We start from the raw sequence: 18,690 nt of genomic DNA on the forward strand, positions 1-18,690 counted from the left end.
ACACTGTTTCATTCCTCTGTGCACTGACTTTTCCCAGAGGTTTGAAACTGAGTGAGATGTTTTTTTTTTTTTTTTCCATTTCTCTGTAGGATAATGAGAAATATTCACTGTTGGAACAGAACATTTTTCAGTTTAATGTGTTTGTATTTGTGTCTTAGGCTCTACAAAGCCACTAAGGGAGGGGAAAAGAGCTACAAAATATACTTCAGAGTTTTAACTGTAGCCCACAGGTGAAGGATCTTTGTGTGTTTTATTTGATAATAATTTCTGTTTGAGTGACTGTTCTCAAGAGGCATGATAGCAAAGCTTGTATCATATTCCATACTTTCATCTTTTCATGCCTGAGAAAGCTAAAAGTGTATCCTAAAAATATGCTCAACTTCGATATTTTCAGTGCAAGAACAGGTTAAGGTTGTAGCAGGAGATCTTGTTTCAGGCTCCCCTGTGTTGTTTGCAGATCAAACGTTTGTATCCAATGCATGAAATAAACCCAGGAATTTCTGCAGCTAACAAAAGCAAGATGCCTGGCCTTCCTTTCCAGTGTCAGTGAGAAATGCAGGAAGTGGTTATGTGTTTAAATGTTGTCCCTGAAATCATACAAATCCACACCAGTTGTTTGAGCACGATGTGGTCCTTTAAAATGGTAAATATCAGGCTTGTTCAGTTGGCTGCTCAGCAGCAAAATTACAGTCAGCACAGCAAATGGGCCTTCTAATGTTAACACCAGCAGCTAACAAAAATAGCATTTAATAACTTTCATTAGAGTTAGTGTTTCTAGGGCTTTGGGGCTTTGCTCTTTCAAATAATTTACATAAATTGCAGGTACAAGCTGCTGTGCCAGACTGTCCATCTGATTCTCTCTCTGATCAGAGCGTATTAATGCACTTGTTTGATGGTCTGTTACCAATAATTACCTTGGATTACATTAGGAGCTTTTCCAACATTGCAGCTGGTCTGTATTTTTCACTAAGTGTGTTTCAGGGCCCAATTACAGGACTCTGATGTGTTATTGTTCCAGTGCACTTGTTCAAGCTTGTAATTTTAATATGCCTCTCCACTGCAAGTTGGTGAATGCAGGCTCCCCATGCAGCCTATAGCTTCTGCAGAGGTTGTCTCAAATGCCCTCATTGGCTTTTGAAGAAGAGTGGTGACAGCTAGGAGATGGAGGCTTCTTCAGAGAGATTTCCAGAGTGAAGCCTGAAGTTGAGCATGCCTTGTGTTTGGGGTGGGGCAGGTGTGAAAGGGACAGAGACAGCTTAGCCCTCCCTGGGGTGGGCAGTGTGGGGAATTACAAAGAGATTTTGAGCCAAGTTAGTGTTTGTCACGTTGATACTTTCAATAAGCATCCTTCAATGCAAGGAACATTATTGCTGATGTTCTTGCACATGGGGACGGCTCTCACTGTTCTGCTCTCAGTTCAAGACACCCTGTGAAGAAGACCTGAACAAGACCAGGTTTAACAAGTCTGGATATTGGCCTGTTCTATACTGCAGCTGCTGTTTCAGAAACCTTTCTGGAATTAGAGAGGAGAAAATATATGGGCTTAACCTTTGTTATGGGTGTGGTGGTGTTGGGTTGATGGCTGGACTCGATATTCTTGGAGGTCTCTTCCAACCCAAACAGTTCTGTGATTTTGTGAAGGAGTCAAACACTTTACTGTTATGCTTGCTATTGGTAATCCAGCTCGATGAATTATTACTGCTATTGATTTGTTTCATCTTTCTGGAGCGTGGTTGCAGGGGATACCTCAGAATGACACCCGTCTCAGTGAAACTGAACTCAGTCTTGAGAGCTGCTTTTGAGTTTATCTCTGTCTGCTAGCCGTGTCAGAGCTTTGGACAAACATGATGCTTCTGCAGAGGCATGAGAACTTTTAGTCCCTCCTAGAAATCAGTGGACACTTCACTGGGTTGGAGTCTCCATGGTTACATGAGCCATTGGTGGCTCCAGTGGTCTTGGGTGGCTCACAGGAGCAGCTGCAGTTGTCTTCAGCATTAGGAGTATCAGAAGTGTCTTTAAAGTTTCTTAGATGAGGACCTTTTCAGCCGTTTTATTTCCTTGAGGGCTGGTGTATTATATTTATACACAAAGATATTAGTTTACCCAGGGCTTTGGCAGCCTTTGCTTTTATCTGAGTCCAGTCATTAAGCTATTTACTTTAATGACAGCTTGGAAGCTTTTCAGGTATGGCCTATGAGTGCTCATGTGGCATGGCTTGTGTTTTAGATAATGTTTCTCCTATGCCATCCCTTCTGCATCTCTGATTTTACAAAAGCAAGAAGCTCTTGCCCAGCATCATTCTTCAGGGAAAGCTGCATTTGGAGCATGCTGCAACAAATCAATAAGTTATAATTAATTTAACTTTTCCGAGGAAGGGCTTCGTGTACATGTGAAAATAAAAGAAGGGACCACCATGAAGTGAATGGGTTGGATCGATCTGCTGAAGCCACACAGCCTTGTAATGATCTGTTAGATGCAAAGATCTTTCTAATTGAGTGAAGCAGAGCTGTAGGAAGAGGGTATTTTCATGTGTACTCCCTCCACTGGTCTGGTTGCAGTGGCTGGGCTCCCTTTTGATCTTTCCAGGGATGTGCAGCCCACCTTCTTGGACAGAGGCAGTTGATAGTGCTCAAGTATGTTTGCTTCCATGTAACACTTTGCTCAGAAGGAGCATGACCCTCCTAAAGTTTAAAGCAAAGCATGTCACCCTGAGAACACATGACAGTATTTCTGTCTAAAATGCAGCTCTAGAGCAGTAGCTGTTGAGACTGACCTAGTCTGTGGCCAAGCCTGTACTCAGCAGCCAGCTCCAGGATGCTTCCATTTGACTGTGTGTGGCCACTGCTGAGCTTGCCCTGCCAGTGCTTATTCTGATGTGTCCTGATATGTACCAGGGCATGAGGGACACTACCATGATCCCAAGCCCAGGCTGGGGCGTAACTGTGGCCCTGCACTAGGTCCGTGCAGGGTGTGAGGGGAGCTCCTGACATGGCCTCATCCCCTACCCCTTGACATGGGGACAGCGTGACAGTCTGAGCACAGTCTCTTGCTGCATGCAGTGCCAGGCTGCACCCAGCTGCTCATGAAAGGCTGGGATCTGCTTGGTGACAGGGGATGATCTGAGAGTCCCCTGCTACCAGCTGGATAAATATTCCTGCAGCAGTGGGAGATGCTGCATTATTAAATAAACCATCAAGCTTGCTTGGATGCAGAATTAGGCTGAAGCTTGCTTCCCACTGTGGAGCTCTGCTCAGCACTGGAACCACTCTGATGTGTGTGATACTAAGTGTTAATAAAATGATCTTTGCAGCAGCCTTGGAGATAGTTTTAGGAGCCTTCTGTTCCAGAGAGGTTAAATGGAGGGTGAAGGTGTAATTTTTCTTCCTCTTAGCTTGTTTGTGTTACCATTACAAGGTGGAAAGTTCCAGTAACATCTGGGAAAGGAACGTAGAGATCTTGATCCCTCCATCTCACAGGCCTCGTTACAGCTGAGCAGAAGAATGTTTTTGCTTTATTGTGCAATAGGGAAGCTGGAGACCTGATGCAGAAGGGGATTTAGGTGTCCGGCTCCTCTTTAAGCTTCCTGTCTTTGCTCCAACCCTAGAGCTCCTCCAGTTCTGCTTTCAGTGCTGCTGTTGCTGAGCACCCAGAATGCAAACTTCGTCAGAGACCTCCGTCCAGATTTCTTTCTGGGTCACCACTTGCCAAGTGCAGTTGCCCTAAAAACAGGCTGAGACCAAGCTATTGACTTTTAATTGTCAGTGCATGAAGTTTCCAAGAAGAAAGAGGGCTTTGTGTTGCTTTAATGGGGACATACTGAAGTATAGTCACTCTTTGAATTAGACAATGAGAATGTAAAGATTTTCTACAGCTCTAAGAGCGTCTGAAGAGCATCGGCAGAAGGTTATGCTGAGCAGAACAATAGCACAGTAGTTGGCTTGCTGAGAGGTAGGAAAACCCTTTGGAAGTGGTAACTCCACTTTTCTTCAGCACTGTTCACTCCTGATTAAATGAGATTAATTGTGCTGTTGAGTTCCATGAGCTCAGCATCCAAAATAAATACATAAATTAAGCCAGACTCAGCTGCAGTTTGAATTCCTGCCACCTCTCGTGGGATGTGGAAGGGGAGAGTGGAGCCCTTTCCTCTTTTCTCCTGATATCCCACAGAACACACACGACGACCCAGCCCTCTGCTTGCCTCGCTTGAGCTGCTTTCCTTGCTCCTGGGAAGGTTTTCTTTGGCTGGAGCTCTGCAAGGTGCACAAGCCAGTTCCAAAGTGCCAGATGTGTGTGGAATAGGAAACGTGCTGGCCAGGCTCCAGGCTGTGGGACCTGCAGCACAACAGCAGCTCCCCAGGAAAATCTCCGGCTGCCAAGAACTAGAAGTGATGTCAGCTCTGGAAGTGTGTCAGATTAGAAACCCTTGTACTTTGCTCTCTGTGAAGTATTAATCTCCCAAGGCCTGTGCTGTAATGGGTCGTGTCTGGCTCAGAGCAACTTTATTTGTTTTGGGCTGGAAGCGTTTGAGGTTTTTGCATGAAGGCACTGGAAGCTGTCAGTGGTTTAGCTGCTTTGGGTTGGGTCCTGTCCTTGAGTTGATCATGGGGCCTCATTCAGCTGTGCCAAAGATGGGCCTCCCCTGCCTTGAAGTGAAGGTCTAACTAAGCTTTGTAGTTGCCAGGCTGTGGTTTGTAGGAATGATTGTGCCTCAGGATCTTGTGTGCCTAAATCTCTTCTACTTTCCTCAGTGGAATCACTTTGTCAGAGAAGAAAATACATCCCCCCAAACAGATAGTACCTTTCTACATGCCTCTGGGACAGCCCCTTTGGGTGTTGGCTTGGTTGTTGACAACATTGTGAATGTGATGAAGAGCTGTTTGGGCTGTCCTCACACAAGCCAGAGTGGAGCCTGAGCTGTGGTGTGTTAGTGGGATGGGTTATGGCAGTGCTGCATTTGGAGCTGGGGCACATGCATGACAGTGCTGTGTCCTCATGATGGTGTGCAGTTTGGGAGCTGGCAGTAAGCTTTGCCATGGACCTTACTTAGGGATTGTGGATCAGCTGATTTCTGCTGTGCTAAGTGTTGTACCAAAAAAAAAAAGGCAGCATGGATACAGCAGTGCACAGAAACGCATCCCTTTGGCTTGAAGCCCCTATGTTTTGGTTTTAAGGTAATTACTAAACCACAACTCGTCCTTCTCCAAACAAAGCCAGTTGTCTTCTTTTGAACAGTATCCTTTCTATTTGCTCATGCTGTGTAACAGTGCTCAAGAACATGGTTACTGCCCAAGCCAAAATTTCACCAAAACAAGCATCTCCCTTCTCTAGGTCTAGGTCTTTCCTCCTTGGTTTAAGTGATTAAATCCCAGGGAAAGGAAATAACCCCATGTACAAGGAGACAAGTGGGGTGTTGTTCTGATCTCAGTCATGGAGTGCAAGCTCCCACCAGATCTATGGGAATATGCATGTCATGGATGTGAAAACGCTGCTCTGAAGGGCTTGCCTCTGACCAAGTAACTGCAGTGTCAGGACTCTGTCAGATCTCACTGTTTTCCTACCTCCTAGTTTTGAAATGACAAACCCAAGAGAATTCACTCTTGTTCCTCTTTGCTCAGTGGTAAGTTGGACTGTTCCTGCCTCTGTTTGGTGCTGGGGAGTGGAGCTGGCAGGAGTGGGCTTTTGTTGGATGGTTTAACATGCATTTTCAGATCCCTGCTTTGGATCTGGATTCAAGCCTGCTGCTGGCAGGGGCTGTGCTGCTGTGGAGGGCAGAGGACAGCTTTGTGCCTTGAAGATTTTACAACCTTTGTTCATCCAAACCGCCCTGGTTTTTATGCCACTCAACAGGAGACTTTTTAATTTACTTCACTGGGCCTGGACACTGGAAGTGGATGGATAGCTGATGGAAGTGAGGAAATAAATGGGAGAAAAAGAACGTTTTTCTCCTGGGCTGTTTTTGTGTGTAATGTAGCCTAGGGGTTAGCAACACAGGGGAGAGTAAAAAGCCCCTGCAGAGCCTGGGTCAGAAAATGTAATTTTCATGGTAACAAAATGCTTTTAACTGGCTGCATTAAAGACTGTCCATTTCAGGGCATGCTCTACATTTGAGTAGATCTGCATTGCCTCAGAAGCCTGTGCCTGTGAATGCACAGGAATGTGGTCTCTGTCTACCTGTAAGTCTGCATTTGCACATAGATCTATTATCTCAAAGCTGCTGGGCTTAGTGCAGTTTAGTAGGAACTCTGCTGGTTACCTGGGGCTGCATGGGCACAGACTGTGCTGTTCCCCTCTCCCTGCAGCTCACCACTCTTGCTTTTGGCCACTTCCCTTGCAGAGAAGTGTTTTGAGATGTTCTCAGTTGTGTTGGGTCATTTCTGGGTGGTTAATGGATGGTTTTGTGTGCTGTGATGTAACCCCCTACTTTCAATGTATATGTGATATTGCCCACTGTACAGGGTTCCTTGGCCTCCATTTAGAGATCCATGAGCTGAAAACGTCCAGTTCTCTGGGTTTGATGCTTGAAACTACATCTAGGAGAAGCCAAAGGCAAAAACCTCTTTGGCTCCAAAACACAGACCTGTAGGTGAAACACCTCAAAGTGTTTCCACCTGCCACAAAGTGACACGTGGAAAGACCTTCTGGCTTCTGACTCAGAAGCCCACTTCTATGTCATTATTGATGTCCATTGGAATAGCTTCATTTGCTGTGTGAAGCAAGTGGCTGTTCTGAGTAGTCCTCATTACATCCATGACAGCATCAGCTCAGGTATGAGGGGAAGGTGAACAGGAGGCTGCCTGAGCGTGTGGCTGTGTGCTCAAACAGGGTCGTGTCCACTTCTGTCGCTGCACAGTGAAGAATGGAGGTTGGAAATAGCAGCTGCTGTAAGCACTTAACATTCCTGGCTTCATTTGTCTTTGATCTCATTTGGAGTAATTTTACTCTCTTCTGATCCTTTTCCTCGAAGGGGCTTTTATCTCATTGTCAGGCTTGCTAATTTAGTGCAGTGTTTTGAACCAGACCTCCTCCTATGTTTCCAGAGCCTAGAAGGTATTTTTTTCCTTAATCAAGGAGTGTTTATACAGTTCTCTGAACATCTCAGGACAAGAGTCATAAGAGGGCTTTTTGCAATGCCAAGTCTGGCTTCTAGGCCTCTGCACATAAACATGGCCTGTGCCCCAAACCTGCAGTATCTGAAGAGCTAAAAGGGCAGGAAGAGAGGACTGCATGATTCAGGACAGGTTAGAACAGTCTGATGTTGGTTGGGGAGCTTCATTTGTCCAGGTGGAAGCCTTCTGGGGCTGTATTAAATGACAGAGATCCATGGATTGTCACATGTTTGACCTTGTCATGGTCTTCTTTCAGGTGCTCAGTTCAAGTCCTGAAGGTTGTGAGTACATCTGGGTTTTTACATGGCTTCTTGGTCTATAAATGTTTTTGGTGCTCCTGAATTAAAAGACAGTGGTTTCAGTGTGGTCATTAGCTCTTGTCATTATATGGAGCCTGCATTGCTTGGTGATTGAAATAGCCACTTGGCAAGTAAAAACATACTGACAGCCTGGGGGTTGGTTACGTGTAGATCGTGCTGTTACTGGGTGGATTATATAGTTGGGGCAGGTTTCCAGCGTGACAGTGACTATTGCTCTTTAAAGGTGTTGTGTGATTGTGTGGTTACTGGTGTGAAGGTATGAAAGAAGGCAGCCTCCTCTTGTGGATAGCCATCAATATGGTATTTTCATGACAGACCACTCTGGTTGGTGGTTGAGAATCCATTGCTTGTGGTGTTTGTGTGTGCCTTGGTGAATGTGCTCCTAGGCTGGGTCCACCTCTGAGGTCTAGGCTTCAGATACGCTTCCCTCCAATGGTTTTTTCTCCTCTCCTGGTATAGCAGAGAGATACCTGGACCAGGCTGCTGGGTTTGGTGTGGGTGAGCTCTGCAGTCTGGTGCTGAGTTCTGTACCTGGTCCTTTTTTCTCTAACATACCAACCAGAAGCTTGGATCCAGGTGGGTTTTGAGTTTGGGGAAAAGACCTGGGTGAGATTTAGGGATATAGAAACATGTTTTTAAAGAGCAAATACTTCTGCTGGGATCCCAAGTATGGAGCTGTCTGTTCTTATTCCACCACAAGCAGGTTGAGTTGATTTTTAAGGGATTGAAGTTTGAGAGGCTGATAATTGCTTCTCAGTGACCTGTGGTGGCGTGGGAGGCTGCACTGCAGAACTCTGCTCTATTCCTGACTGCCTGAGCCAACCAGCTGTCCCCTCGTGCTTCACCTTTGGAGGAGGAGGAGGAGTATTTTCAGCAAAATGCCATTTTAATTGCTGCCTGAAGAAAATAGAAAATAGGACAGAGATATGGGCTGCTTCTCCAAGTGACGAACAGGAGTGCCTGGCATGGACGGGGCTGACGGAGAACATGGAGGCAGGAGGACAGGCTGTGTGTGTGGAAGCAGAGGACATGTGGGAGGGCCAGGATGCAGAGCCAACTGATTCCACATGGCCATGCCCACCCAGCCCTGCAGTGTGGTGGGGCAGAGGTTGGTGTTGAAGGAGGTAGATTTAGACTAGATAGTAGGAAGAAATTCTTTACAGTGAGAGTGGTAAGACACTGGAACAGGATGCCCAGGGAGGTTGTGGCTGTCCCCTCCCTGGAAGTGTTCGAGGCTAGGTTGGATGAGGCCTTGAACAACCTGGTCTACTGGAAGGTGTCCCTGCCTATAGCAGGAAGGTTGGAATTGGGCAATCTTTAAAGTCCCTTCCAACACAACCATTTTGTGATTCTATGGTAAGAGTATGCACAGGCAGCAGTGATGCCCATAATGCTGCTGCTGCTGCTGCTGCTGCTGCTGCTGCTGCTGCACAGGAGCTGTGCAAGATGTGTTGATGTGTCACTGCTACTAAAGGAGGAGTCTAGGGAAAAGATGCAGAGTGCAGGGAAAAGAGCTGGAGCCATGGGCTAAGGGGACTGCCTTGTGACCTGCCTCTTCAGTCTCCACTTGTACTTCTAAAGATGACAGATTTAAGGAAAGGCAGAGGATTGAGACTTCAGCCACTAAAGTTTCAACATCTTTTGAAATAAGCTCTGCACCAGATGTCTCAGCCTTTGCTGTAGCAGCCCTCCCTCCCTGGAGCTGGGCTGTCCACATGGGCTGGCCGAGCCCTCTGCAACATGCTGCCAGGAGCAGCTGCTACAGGGACATCCCTTCAGAGCAGTGACTGGTTTGCTGTTCCTCTGTGGATGGGGATTCTCAGTGTGTGCCTCTTGTCCTTAACTCAGCAGAGTTTTTGTCAGCTCTGGACTGTTAACCCTCTCCTGTGTTTGGCCATGTCACCTTCTGCATGTATATTTGGTGGTAATTTGCTTGGTACTTGATTTTTCCCTATTTCATACAGTTTTTTGTGCTGGCTCTCTTGGATGGAAGGCTTCCAGTGATAATATCGTTACAGAGCATTTGGGGCAGCCTTTCAGCTTCATGTCCCCCCTACTTCTAGCTTCTTGTAGAGCCAGTGAATGAGTTTTGTAGCTTGCTGTGATCCTCAAAGTACTTATCTTCCTGAGGAGACATGAATAGAAAGAATTGTCCCTACAGGAGGGCATTTGGTGACAGTCCCTGTTTGGTGGCATTCCTCAGCTTTCTCCCTGGGCTGAGGAGGCCAGGCAGCAAGGAACCTGCCAGGACTGTGCTGCCTGAGAGGTCCACACATTACACTGCTGTGTGTATGCTGGGAGCTCAGTGGTGCTTCTTACTGTGCCTTCTCCCTGCAGAGCATGAGATAGCAGCACAGTGGAAGCATCCACGTGGGAAAACCCTAAATCCAGGGACTTGCAGGCAGCTCTTTGTCATGGAGTACAGTGCCTGGCTCTTGCACTGGCTGTATAGCATGGTATGAAGTGGGCATCTCTGCCTCCTTCTGGGGTTTGGCTTTGGGACCTGGGAGATTGTCTCCTGGACATCCTAGTGAAGATGACAGTGCTTGGGGCAGGGTCTGTTCTGCCCCATAACGATGGCTATCAACAGGCAGCAGATGGCTGGGTTCTTGTGTAGTCTCCTCATCATTGCTGGCCACCATCAAGTTGTCTGTGGTTGTTCTGTAAGCCATCAATGCCAGCAAACCTGACAAGTTCCCATCCCCAGGGTTTTGGGTGGGCACCAAATGGACCCCACGCACGGGCAGGGTTAGGCTCTTCCTGTCAGGGGCACCTGGAGTTCCTCTGGCACACGCCTTGAGATAATTCCATCTCCCTGCACGTGTAATTTTGCGTATCATTGCCCCTAATTGCATGCTTAACACACACTCTTTTAAGAGGCAGCCCTTTTATCAGCAGTAGGTAGTAGCAGGTTTAATAGGGTGTTTGAATTCCTATAAAATTAATCTGTAGCCTTCTGCTATAGAAGACGGGCAGGGCGCCATGTGGTTCATATCCATTGTTGATAAACTTGTTACAGAGGCAGGAAACATTTCTGATTGGAGCAGTGACAAAATAATTTGGAGCAGAGCCATAAAAAGAGTGGATGGTGATGGTTTGAGCACAGCAGAGATTGAAATTGCTGGTGTGTGGAAGCAGTGCTGCCAGCTAACATTGACTTAGTGTCTCTGGAGAACTCTAACAGCAAATGCATTTTATTAATGGCAATATTCTTATAGGAAATGCTGAGCCTTGTTTCAGAGGTGGAGCTCTCCTGCGAGTACATGGGTTTGGAAATCAGCCAGACCAAGACCTGTTCAGCTTAGCTTGCTGCTGGTCGCTGCTCTGGCCTCTGGCTGCAGCAGGCAGGTTGCCTAAGGGCATGTTCTGGATATTCTGCTTGCAGATGGGATATTCTTCTCTAGTGGGGAAAACACATCATCCACACTCGTTCTGGATTCACCTAAGAGGGATAAAACACTCAGAGATAGCAGGTCATGTTTTTAGCCATTCTTTCACAGGATCATAGAATGATATGGGCTGGAAAGGACCTCTGGAGATCATTCACCCCTCCTGCTAAAGCAGGTTTCCCAGGATCACATCCAGGTGGGTTTGGAATCTCTTCAGGGAAGCAGACTCCACAACCTCTCTGGGCAGCCTGTTCCAGTGTTCTGTCACTGTCAAAGGAAATAACTTTTCCCCTCTTATGTTCAGATGGAACCTCTGGTGGTTTAGGTTGTGCCTGTTGCCTCTTGTCCTGTCATTGGACACTACTGGAGAGAGTCTGGTCCCATTGTCTTGACACTCACCTCTCAGGTGTTGCTAAGCATTTTGTTTTCCTTTGAAATGAGTTCCCAGTACACAAACATCAGTGGTAGATGGTGTCTTTCTGGATTCCTACGCAGGGTTGACCTGTCACTACCAGTTACCCCTGAGAGGGAACTGCTCCAACCAAGTTGTGATCACTGGCAGTGGAGTACCAAGCTGGGTTTGAATACTGTTGCTTGCATTTAGTTGTCTTGTAGGGGTTGATCAGCCTTGGTTTGCAAGCAGATGAGGGAGACGCCTCACTTGTCATGGTCAGCCATGACAGACTGGGGCCCTTACTGCATTTTCTGTCCTTGTTTCATTTCACCTTCTTCCATTTGTTCATACCTGCTTAAATCCAGCATGGAAAAATCAAGTGTGGGCAGAACGATTGCAGAAATGGGGCAGATTGTGCAGCCCTAGGGATGTGTGATGGAGAACGCAGTGCACCAGAGTCATGGGAGGTGCTGGTCACCTAACAGGGCTGAATTTCACCTGTCATCTCCAACCACACTCCTGGAGAACCATGCTTCCTTCCTTGTGTAAAGTAGGATGGGATTAACCGAGGAGGGCAACCCCCCACTGCAACACTGTTTTTCTTTGCAGGGAGGCTGTTGGAAGGGGACTCTCTGGAGCTGAGCTGTAGTGCTGGTCCTGCAAAGGTGATACTGGAGGCAAATCAAAACGTGGTTTTGGATTGTAACCTGGCCCCTGGTGAGGCGGTGACCAATGTCACATGGAAGAAGAATGGGCTGCTGTTAGTGGAGCAGGAGCATCTGCACGTACTTCCCAATGGATCACTCTTCATCTCATCCCAGGCTGTGGCAAAGGACAGTAAATACCCTGAGAGGGCTGATGCTGAGGGTAATTACTCCTGCGTGTCTCACAGCTCCCTAGGAGCTGTCACCAGTCAAACAGCTGCCGTCAGACTTTCAAGTAAGTGTGGAAGTTTTTTGTTGATTTTTGGGTTGCCCCCCTCCTGGTGTTTATACAGACCATCTGCCTCCCAGAGAGCTTGAGACATTGTCCATGAAGTGAAATTCTATTAATGACTTGTAGGTGGGATTTGGAATAGCCCACAAAGCAGCAGTGGTGTCTTCCAGTTATCCCAGCGTTAACATCCTGTGTGGCTCTTCCAGGAGGTGCCATCAGCCAAGAATTAAAACCAAGACCCTCCTCACTCTCAACTCTTCGCAGCCCTGAGTGCAGCACCCTCTGCCTGGGGAGGTGTCTGTGGGGTTCTGGCTCTCCTGCCCAAGGCTGTGATGGGCTTGTTGCCCCAGTGACATAGGTAAGGAGCAGTGTCCAGAATCAGTGAGCACTGGCTGAAGCCAAAGGGCCAGATGATGTGGAAGCAGCTGGGAAAAAGCCCTGTTGGGATGGGGCATTGGTGAGCTGTGTGCTCTCTGCTCCCAGCTCTACTCTGCTGTGCTCCTTATCCTGTCCAAACCCCAGAGGTGGAAGTGGGTGGCCTGCAACTCTGTCCAGGTCAGGATCTGCCCTGGGAAAGAGTGCAGATCCACTGATAAAAAGAGAGTTAATCACTGAGAGACCATCAAGTGGATGTGGGTGGTCGCTTGAGGGGCAAAAAAGTGCTGGCAGTGAGCCAGGCTGTGCTCAGGTGGTCCAAGCTGCCCTTTGTCCCTGCTTTCAGTAGCTGGTTTTGATCCTAACAGGCTTCTAGGGTTACTTACTGCTATTTAGAACTTGTGGTGACTTTGACAGCTTTAGTGTGTCTGAATATGACCTTATGAAAATAATAAAGACATTGGGAACTGATACACCAAGGGAGGCCTTGGGATCTTTCATCTTCTGTGCTGTGAGACCCCTATGGATAGGATGTTGGATGTCTCCCTTTCTGATGGCTTTTGTTTGTGAAAGTTTAGCTATGCCTTGAGCCCAGTGAGCAGAAGATTAGCAGGAGCTTAGTCTTTGGCAAAGCAACCTATCTACTGAGAGGCCAGGCTGGTGAGAGTAGTGAACAGGAGTGTTGAGGCTCTCTGTATGTCTGTTGGAGCTGAGCAGAATCCAAGTGGGCACAGATGCTCTGCTTTAAGGTAACATATTTGGGGACTGAAATTTACAGTATTGTTGATTTCAGGTGTGGGAGGAGAAGAGGTAAGCCAAAACAGTTTACAAGACTTTGGTGCCAGTGAGCATGTCCCAGCATGGAAGGATGTATCCAGCACCCTGCTTTTCAACTGCATTATGCAGTGGGAGAGAGCAGTGTGTTTGGGCTTTCTGGATAAGGAAATCTTTGAGCATCACCATGGTCTGAAGTGCCTATGATAATCTCCCTTCATGCAGAGACTAAACTAGACCCTGGGCTTGGACCTGTGCTCGCAGGCAGCCTTCTGCCATTATCTGTTTCTGTGTCTGACAAATCACATGCATAGGCAGGACCTAGAGTTCCATGGCTGCCTCTCCTCTCCCTCTCCTCTTCTGAACTGTTCTTGTCCTTGACTTTCTGATGGTGTATCTGAGCGGTGTTTGCAGTGTCAGAAGTGCAGAAGGGGAGTTTGAACTGAAACAGGCAGGCAGAGCAGGGTAACCTTTTCTGACACCTTTTTGCTAATCTGAAGGTTCCCCTCCTGTGGTTCTTGGTGCTGGGCCTGAAGAGCTGGGCACAATGCAAACGAGGAGCTGGTCAAATACTTTCTATCCTGTCCTGCTGCGAGGGTGGTGGTCTGATCTCATAAGGACTTGGCAAAGCTCTTCTGTAAGGAAACTGAGAGCAAGTTCAACTGGAGAACTGCAGGAAGGAGGTCACAGCTCTGAGCAGAGAGGGTGGCAGTGCTGGGAACATGCTCTAGGTCTCACACACTGGATTTGGCTGTGCACATCAGCTTGACTGCCTCCAGGTCATCGTTGATCTCTCCTGGCATCCCTGGTGAGCAATCAGCATAGTTTGGGAGGAGGGTGGAAGGAACGTGGGGAGTTGACTGCTGAGTAAGGAATGTTGAGATCAGGGCAGAGCCAAGCAGCTGTATCTCCCTTAGTAGGTGCCACTGGGTTTGCTCGGATGTTCCCAACTGGCAGAGCAAATCTCTGAACTCCAGGAGAAACTCCAGCCAGTGAAGAGCAGTGTGGAGGCTGGGACAAAGGGCTGTCTACATGACAGAGAGTCAGCAGGTCTGCTTGGTGTCAGGACTGTCTTGTGTAGTGACTCCCTCTTTGTAATGGCAGAGATGAAAGAAAGGGCTCTTCAGGCTGCTTTTCAATTTGATCTCTGAGAAGGGCACTCCAAGATCTGAACTGCTGCATCTTTGCAAAGTGTTCAAGAATGAAATGCCTTTGTATTCAGGAATGGCTTCTGGAGCTATTTTAAGTGTGTGAGTGACAGTAAATGAGTCCTTGACCTACCAAACAGGTGAGGTTAGAAAACAATGCAAATACAGTAACACTTCTCTCTAGTACAGTGACTTATGTAAATGCTGATGAGTGCAGCTGCACAGCACACCACAGAGGTGCTTTTGCCCTTCTCAGAGCTGTGGTAGGTGAAGATTCAAAGTGGTTTCCTCAACACTCACTTCACAACAAGGTGTATTTAACTTCTGGCAGGGTAGTTCAGGTTTGGCCAAGTGTGTGTTTCAGCCTGTGAGCACTACTGTAGGAACCTGCACTCCTGATGGCAGATGAAGCTTTTGCCAGATAGGGGAAAAATCTTTGACCTTTCAACACATCCTCCTTTACTGCTCAGAAAATGTTTAGCATGCAGCACCTGCAGATTGCTGGTCACCCATCCCTCCTGTTCCCTCCTTGCAGTGATTTGTAGTGCCAGATGAATAGCTGGTCCCAGTATTTCATTAAGTGAAGGGACCCCTGAGGGCTGTGAAGAAGCAGTCACAGATCCTGCCTGCAGATATTGTCTGGGAAGGTGGGAGACCTGGAGCAGAAAAGGCATTATTTATCCAGGAGGGTATATTTGGCTGCTTCTGCCCCAATCCCAGCCACCCTGAATTAATTAAATTCCCTTTTATGGGTGACTTGTGTTGAAGTTTGCCCCATGCCCCTTGCCTGGTAACAATGGTTTGTGCCTCTGTTACAGTCCTGTGTTTGTTTGGTGTCTCACAAGTGAGAACTGAGGAGAAATCTCAAACCCCAAAATTGCCTTGGCATCCCTCTGGATTTTTCCCGAGGAGCCTATACAGGTGACGCATCTCTCCATCCCATTCTGAGTTTCTCCCAGAAACAGGGAATTTCAGGTGAACCCTCTCCTCCTGCATACTCATGTCTCCTTTTATTACCATCTGCACAGGGAAAGTGCTGCTGCTGTGGCACACGCAGACACCTGGCATAACAAATTCAGTTCTGAACGGGGAGCAGCGAGGGAATGGAGTAATGAAATGCATCTCTGGCTTCCATTTGTTTTGTGGCTTGGGCAGAAGCACTCTCAGCATCAGCATGTAGCAGGTGCCAAGAGGGTTTGTAAAGGCCTGGGTTTTATTCTTGCCACAACAGAGTGCAGAAGCCTCTCCAAAGCTGTCTGTGTGTGGGTGGAGTTATTATTTGTGCTGACTGGCCTGGGCACTGCTGGTCTGCAAGGGGCAATAGAAGAAAACCTTTTCAGCAGGTGGGATCTGTTATCACAGAATCATCATAGAATCATGGGATGGAAATGACCTTAAAGGTCATCTAGTTCTCACCTCCCTGCTATAGGCAGGGACACCTTCCACTAGACCAGGTTGCTCAAGGCTCCGTCCAGCCTGGCCTTGAACACTTCCAGGGAGGGAGCATCCACAATCTCTCTGGGCAACCTGTTCCAGTGTCTCACCACCCTCACTGTGAAGATTTTTTTCCTAATATCCAGTCTAAATCTCCCCTCTTCCAGCTTAAAGCCATTCTGCCTTGTCCTATCTCTATAAGCCCTTGTAAAAGTCCCTCCCCAGCTTTCCTGTAGGCAGGACTCCTTCAGGTACTGGAAGGCTGCCATGAAGTCTCTCCAAAGCTTTCTCTTCTCCAGGCAGAACAGCCCTGCCACCAGCTTGTGCTTCTGACCTGCAGCGTGTTTTCTTCCCCAGGCTAGGGATCAGCCATCCACACCTCATGGCTGTGGCTGATGAAGACGAGCAAATCTGTGAGGGCTCTTGGTGTGAGTGTTCCTGTGCAGTGAACAGCTGCTCAGGCTGCTGGATTAGCTTTGGGGGGTTCTCCAAGCCCTGTGTGCTCCCACGTGGAAATACCAGGGACGTTATTTTAGTTGTGGGAAGGTGTTGTTTTCTACCTGTTAATAACTACATTGGGGAAGATTTGTTAAAGTTGTTAATATAGCTTAAACATTTTGTGTGAGGGAGGTTCTAGAAAATTACAGTAATTGTGACTGTCAGATGAAGATGTTTGCTGTGCCTGGAGGGAACAGGCCTGCCTTGTGTGCCTGCTGGCAGCCAGTGCAGGAGAAGTTTGGTGTGTTACTGCCTGGGTGTGATGCACATGGGCTGTGATCCACTCTCCACAGGGAGAATCTCTTCACCATGATGCATAGTGGGTCTGGGGTTTGAGGAAGAGCAGCTTGGGATTTACTCTAATTTTTAAGGATTTATTTCATGGATTTTATGCTATTTATTTTGTGGATTAGGTGTATAGGTGAGGGAAGGCTGTAAGCAGAACCAGGCTGGGCAGGAAAACCTCCAGCAGATGAATGCACAGGCTCTGGACCATCCACAGGTGTGACTTTCAAATGTTGTTTCAAGTAGGTGTGGAAGTGGGTTTTGTGAAGAGGCAGGAACAAGCCATGTGTGGACTAGCTGGGCACTACAGGTCCTGTGCTGCCATGTGGCTGTTCTGGCTCTGCCTCTCCTATGCCACGGGGCTGTGGCAAATCACTGATGTGATTTTCTGTGTTTCCCTTCCACCCCACGGCCTTTTGAGAGGTAAGCCCTTCAGAGACAGTGTACCTGATCTCTGGGGGGGCTGAAGTTACCCCCATCTTAGAAAAAAAAAACCTAATAATAATTAGAAAAGGTACAAAGAGGACAAGCACATGGAGAGTCTGGGGGCAAAGCGCTGTGGGAGAGAGCAGCAAGCCCATTTCAGAAGGCTGAATTCCTTGCATAGACTGCATTTTCTGCCTGGGGTGTAGTGTTGCTGGCTGGCAGTCTTTCCAAGCTCACAGCCTCCTGCACTGATCAGGCTGCTGGGAGAGGGGGAGGGTGCTGGGTTTTACCATGCTGCAGTCACCCCTGGGTTTGGGGCTAAAAGCCTTGGCACACACGGCTTGGCTCCAGCTGGGTTTAGCGTGTCAGCAAGGAGAGAGCTGCATGCTCCATTCCTGGAGACAGAGCCTGGAGCTTTGGCATGTTGCTGAGGGCAATTTGCTGTAATGCTCTTCACCTTCTCACCTGCAGTGGGTAATTTTTGCTGAGTGGCCTATTAAGGTGTTCAGGGTAATCAGTGCAACAGGACTGGGAGGTGTTTTGTGGCTTGGGGTGGCTTTGCAAGCTAAACTCTAGCTGAGGAGCTGAAAATAATGTTGAGTACCTATCCGTCGTCCTTATTTCCCTTATCCCCTCAAGCATCTCCTTTCTCTGCCTTCCTGCATGAAAACCTCTCACTTCACAGACCTTCTGCAGCAGTCCTTTCCATCCGAATGTGTTTCTGGAGGAGAACAGCCCCTCCTGAGGATCCCCGTGGCCCTAGGGTGAGCAGTGTGTTGAAGCCTGTCTTGCTCTTGCTGTGACCCGCATGCACATCTGTGCAGTGTCAGATTGGCATGACCTGCTTCCACAGCAGGCTTGACTTGCTCTAGCTGGTTCTCTTCTTTTCTCCCAACACTAGCTCTGAGCCTGGGTTGGGTTGGGAGGTGCTGCCTCCTCCATTCCACCTTGGTGCCTCTTGGGATGAGAGGAGGGACACAGAGGATCACAGTACATGGTGGTCTTGGCCTCAGGCTGGTGCAGAGGATGCTAGTGGAGCAGTGATGAGCCTGGATAGAAGTCTCTCTTTCTGCCTGAGCCTTGCCTTGCCCTGCTGAGGTCCAGGGTTCTTGTTCAGTCCTACACCAAGGAAACCTTTTCACCATTCTTACCTTGCGTTGGTGTTGTTTCCTGTGCACAAGAGATCGTGTTTCCATTCCCTGTCTTCTCCTTCACTGCGGAAGCTGCAGGCTGCTTCTGTCAGAGCTTGCAGAAGTGATCTGGTTTTTCAGCCTGTGAATCCCACCCCAAGAGTTATCATGAGAAGACAGTAACAGACAAAACTTTGGTATGCTTTGTGCTGCCAGGGTCAAACTTCCAGCACCCACCCAGCTCTCAGCCTTTGCTGGCTGTGCTGAGGATCTGGGCTGTGCTCAGGAAGCCTGGCAGCTCCTGCTTGCAGGGAGAGGGACGCTGCACTCCCTAATCAGGGTCCCTCTTTAGTCATGCTCCTCCACATCCTAATGAGAAATCTGTCACGGGTGCATTTCTTGGCTCTTTGCTTTTAAAGAGCCATTCTGGAACCCAGCACAGCAGGCAGATGGGGCTGGATGGAGGTGAAGGGCA

The 18,690-nt window shown here is 48.0% G+C and overlaps 1 protein-coding gene across 1 annotated transcript in view; it reads left to right on the top strand.

The window, feature by feature from the left end:
- The window catches only part of IGDCC4 (immunoglobulin superfamily DCC subclass member 4), a 96,298-nt gene that overhangs the window by 22,629 nt on the left and 54,979 nt on the right, over window positions 1–18,690 (top strand). The window contains exon 2 of the mRNA XM_054388147.1: window positions 11,819–12,148. Coding sequence (XP_054244122.1) covers window positions 11,819–12,148 — 330 coding nt within the window. The remainder of the gene's footprint in view (window positions 1–11,818; window positions 12,149–18,690) is intronic.

This window comes from Indicator indicator, chromosome 16, assembly GCF_027791375.1.
Source record: "Indicator indicator isolate 239-I01 chromosome 16, UM_Iind_1.1, whole genome shotgun sequence".
NCBI lineage: Eukaryota > Metazoa > Chordata > Aves > Piciformes > Indicatoridae > Indicator > Indicator indicator.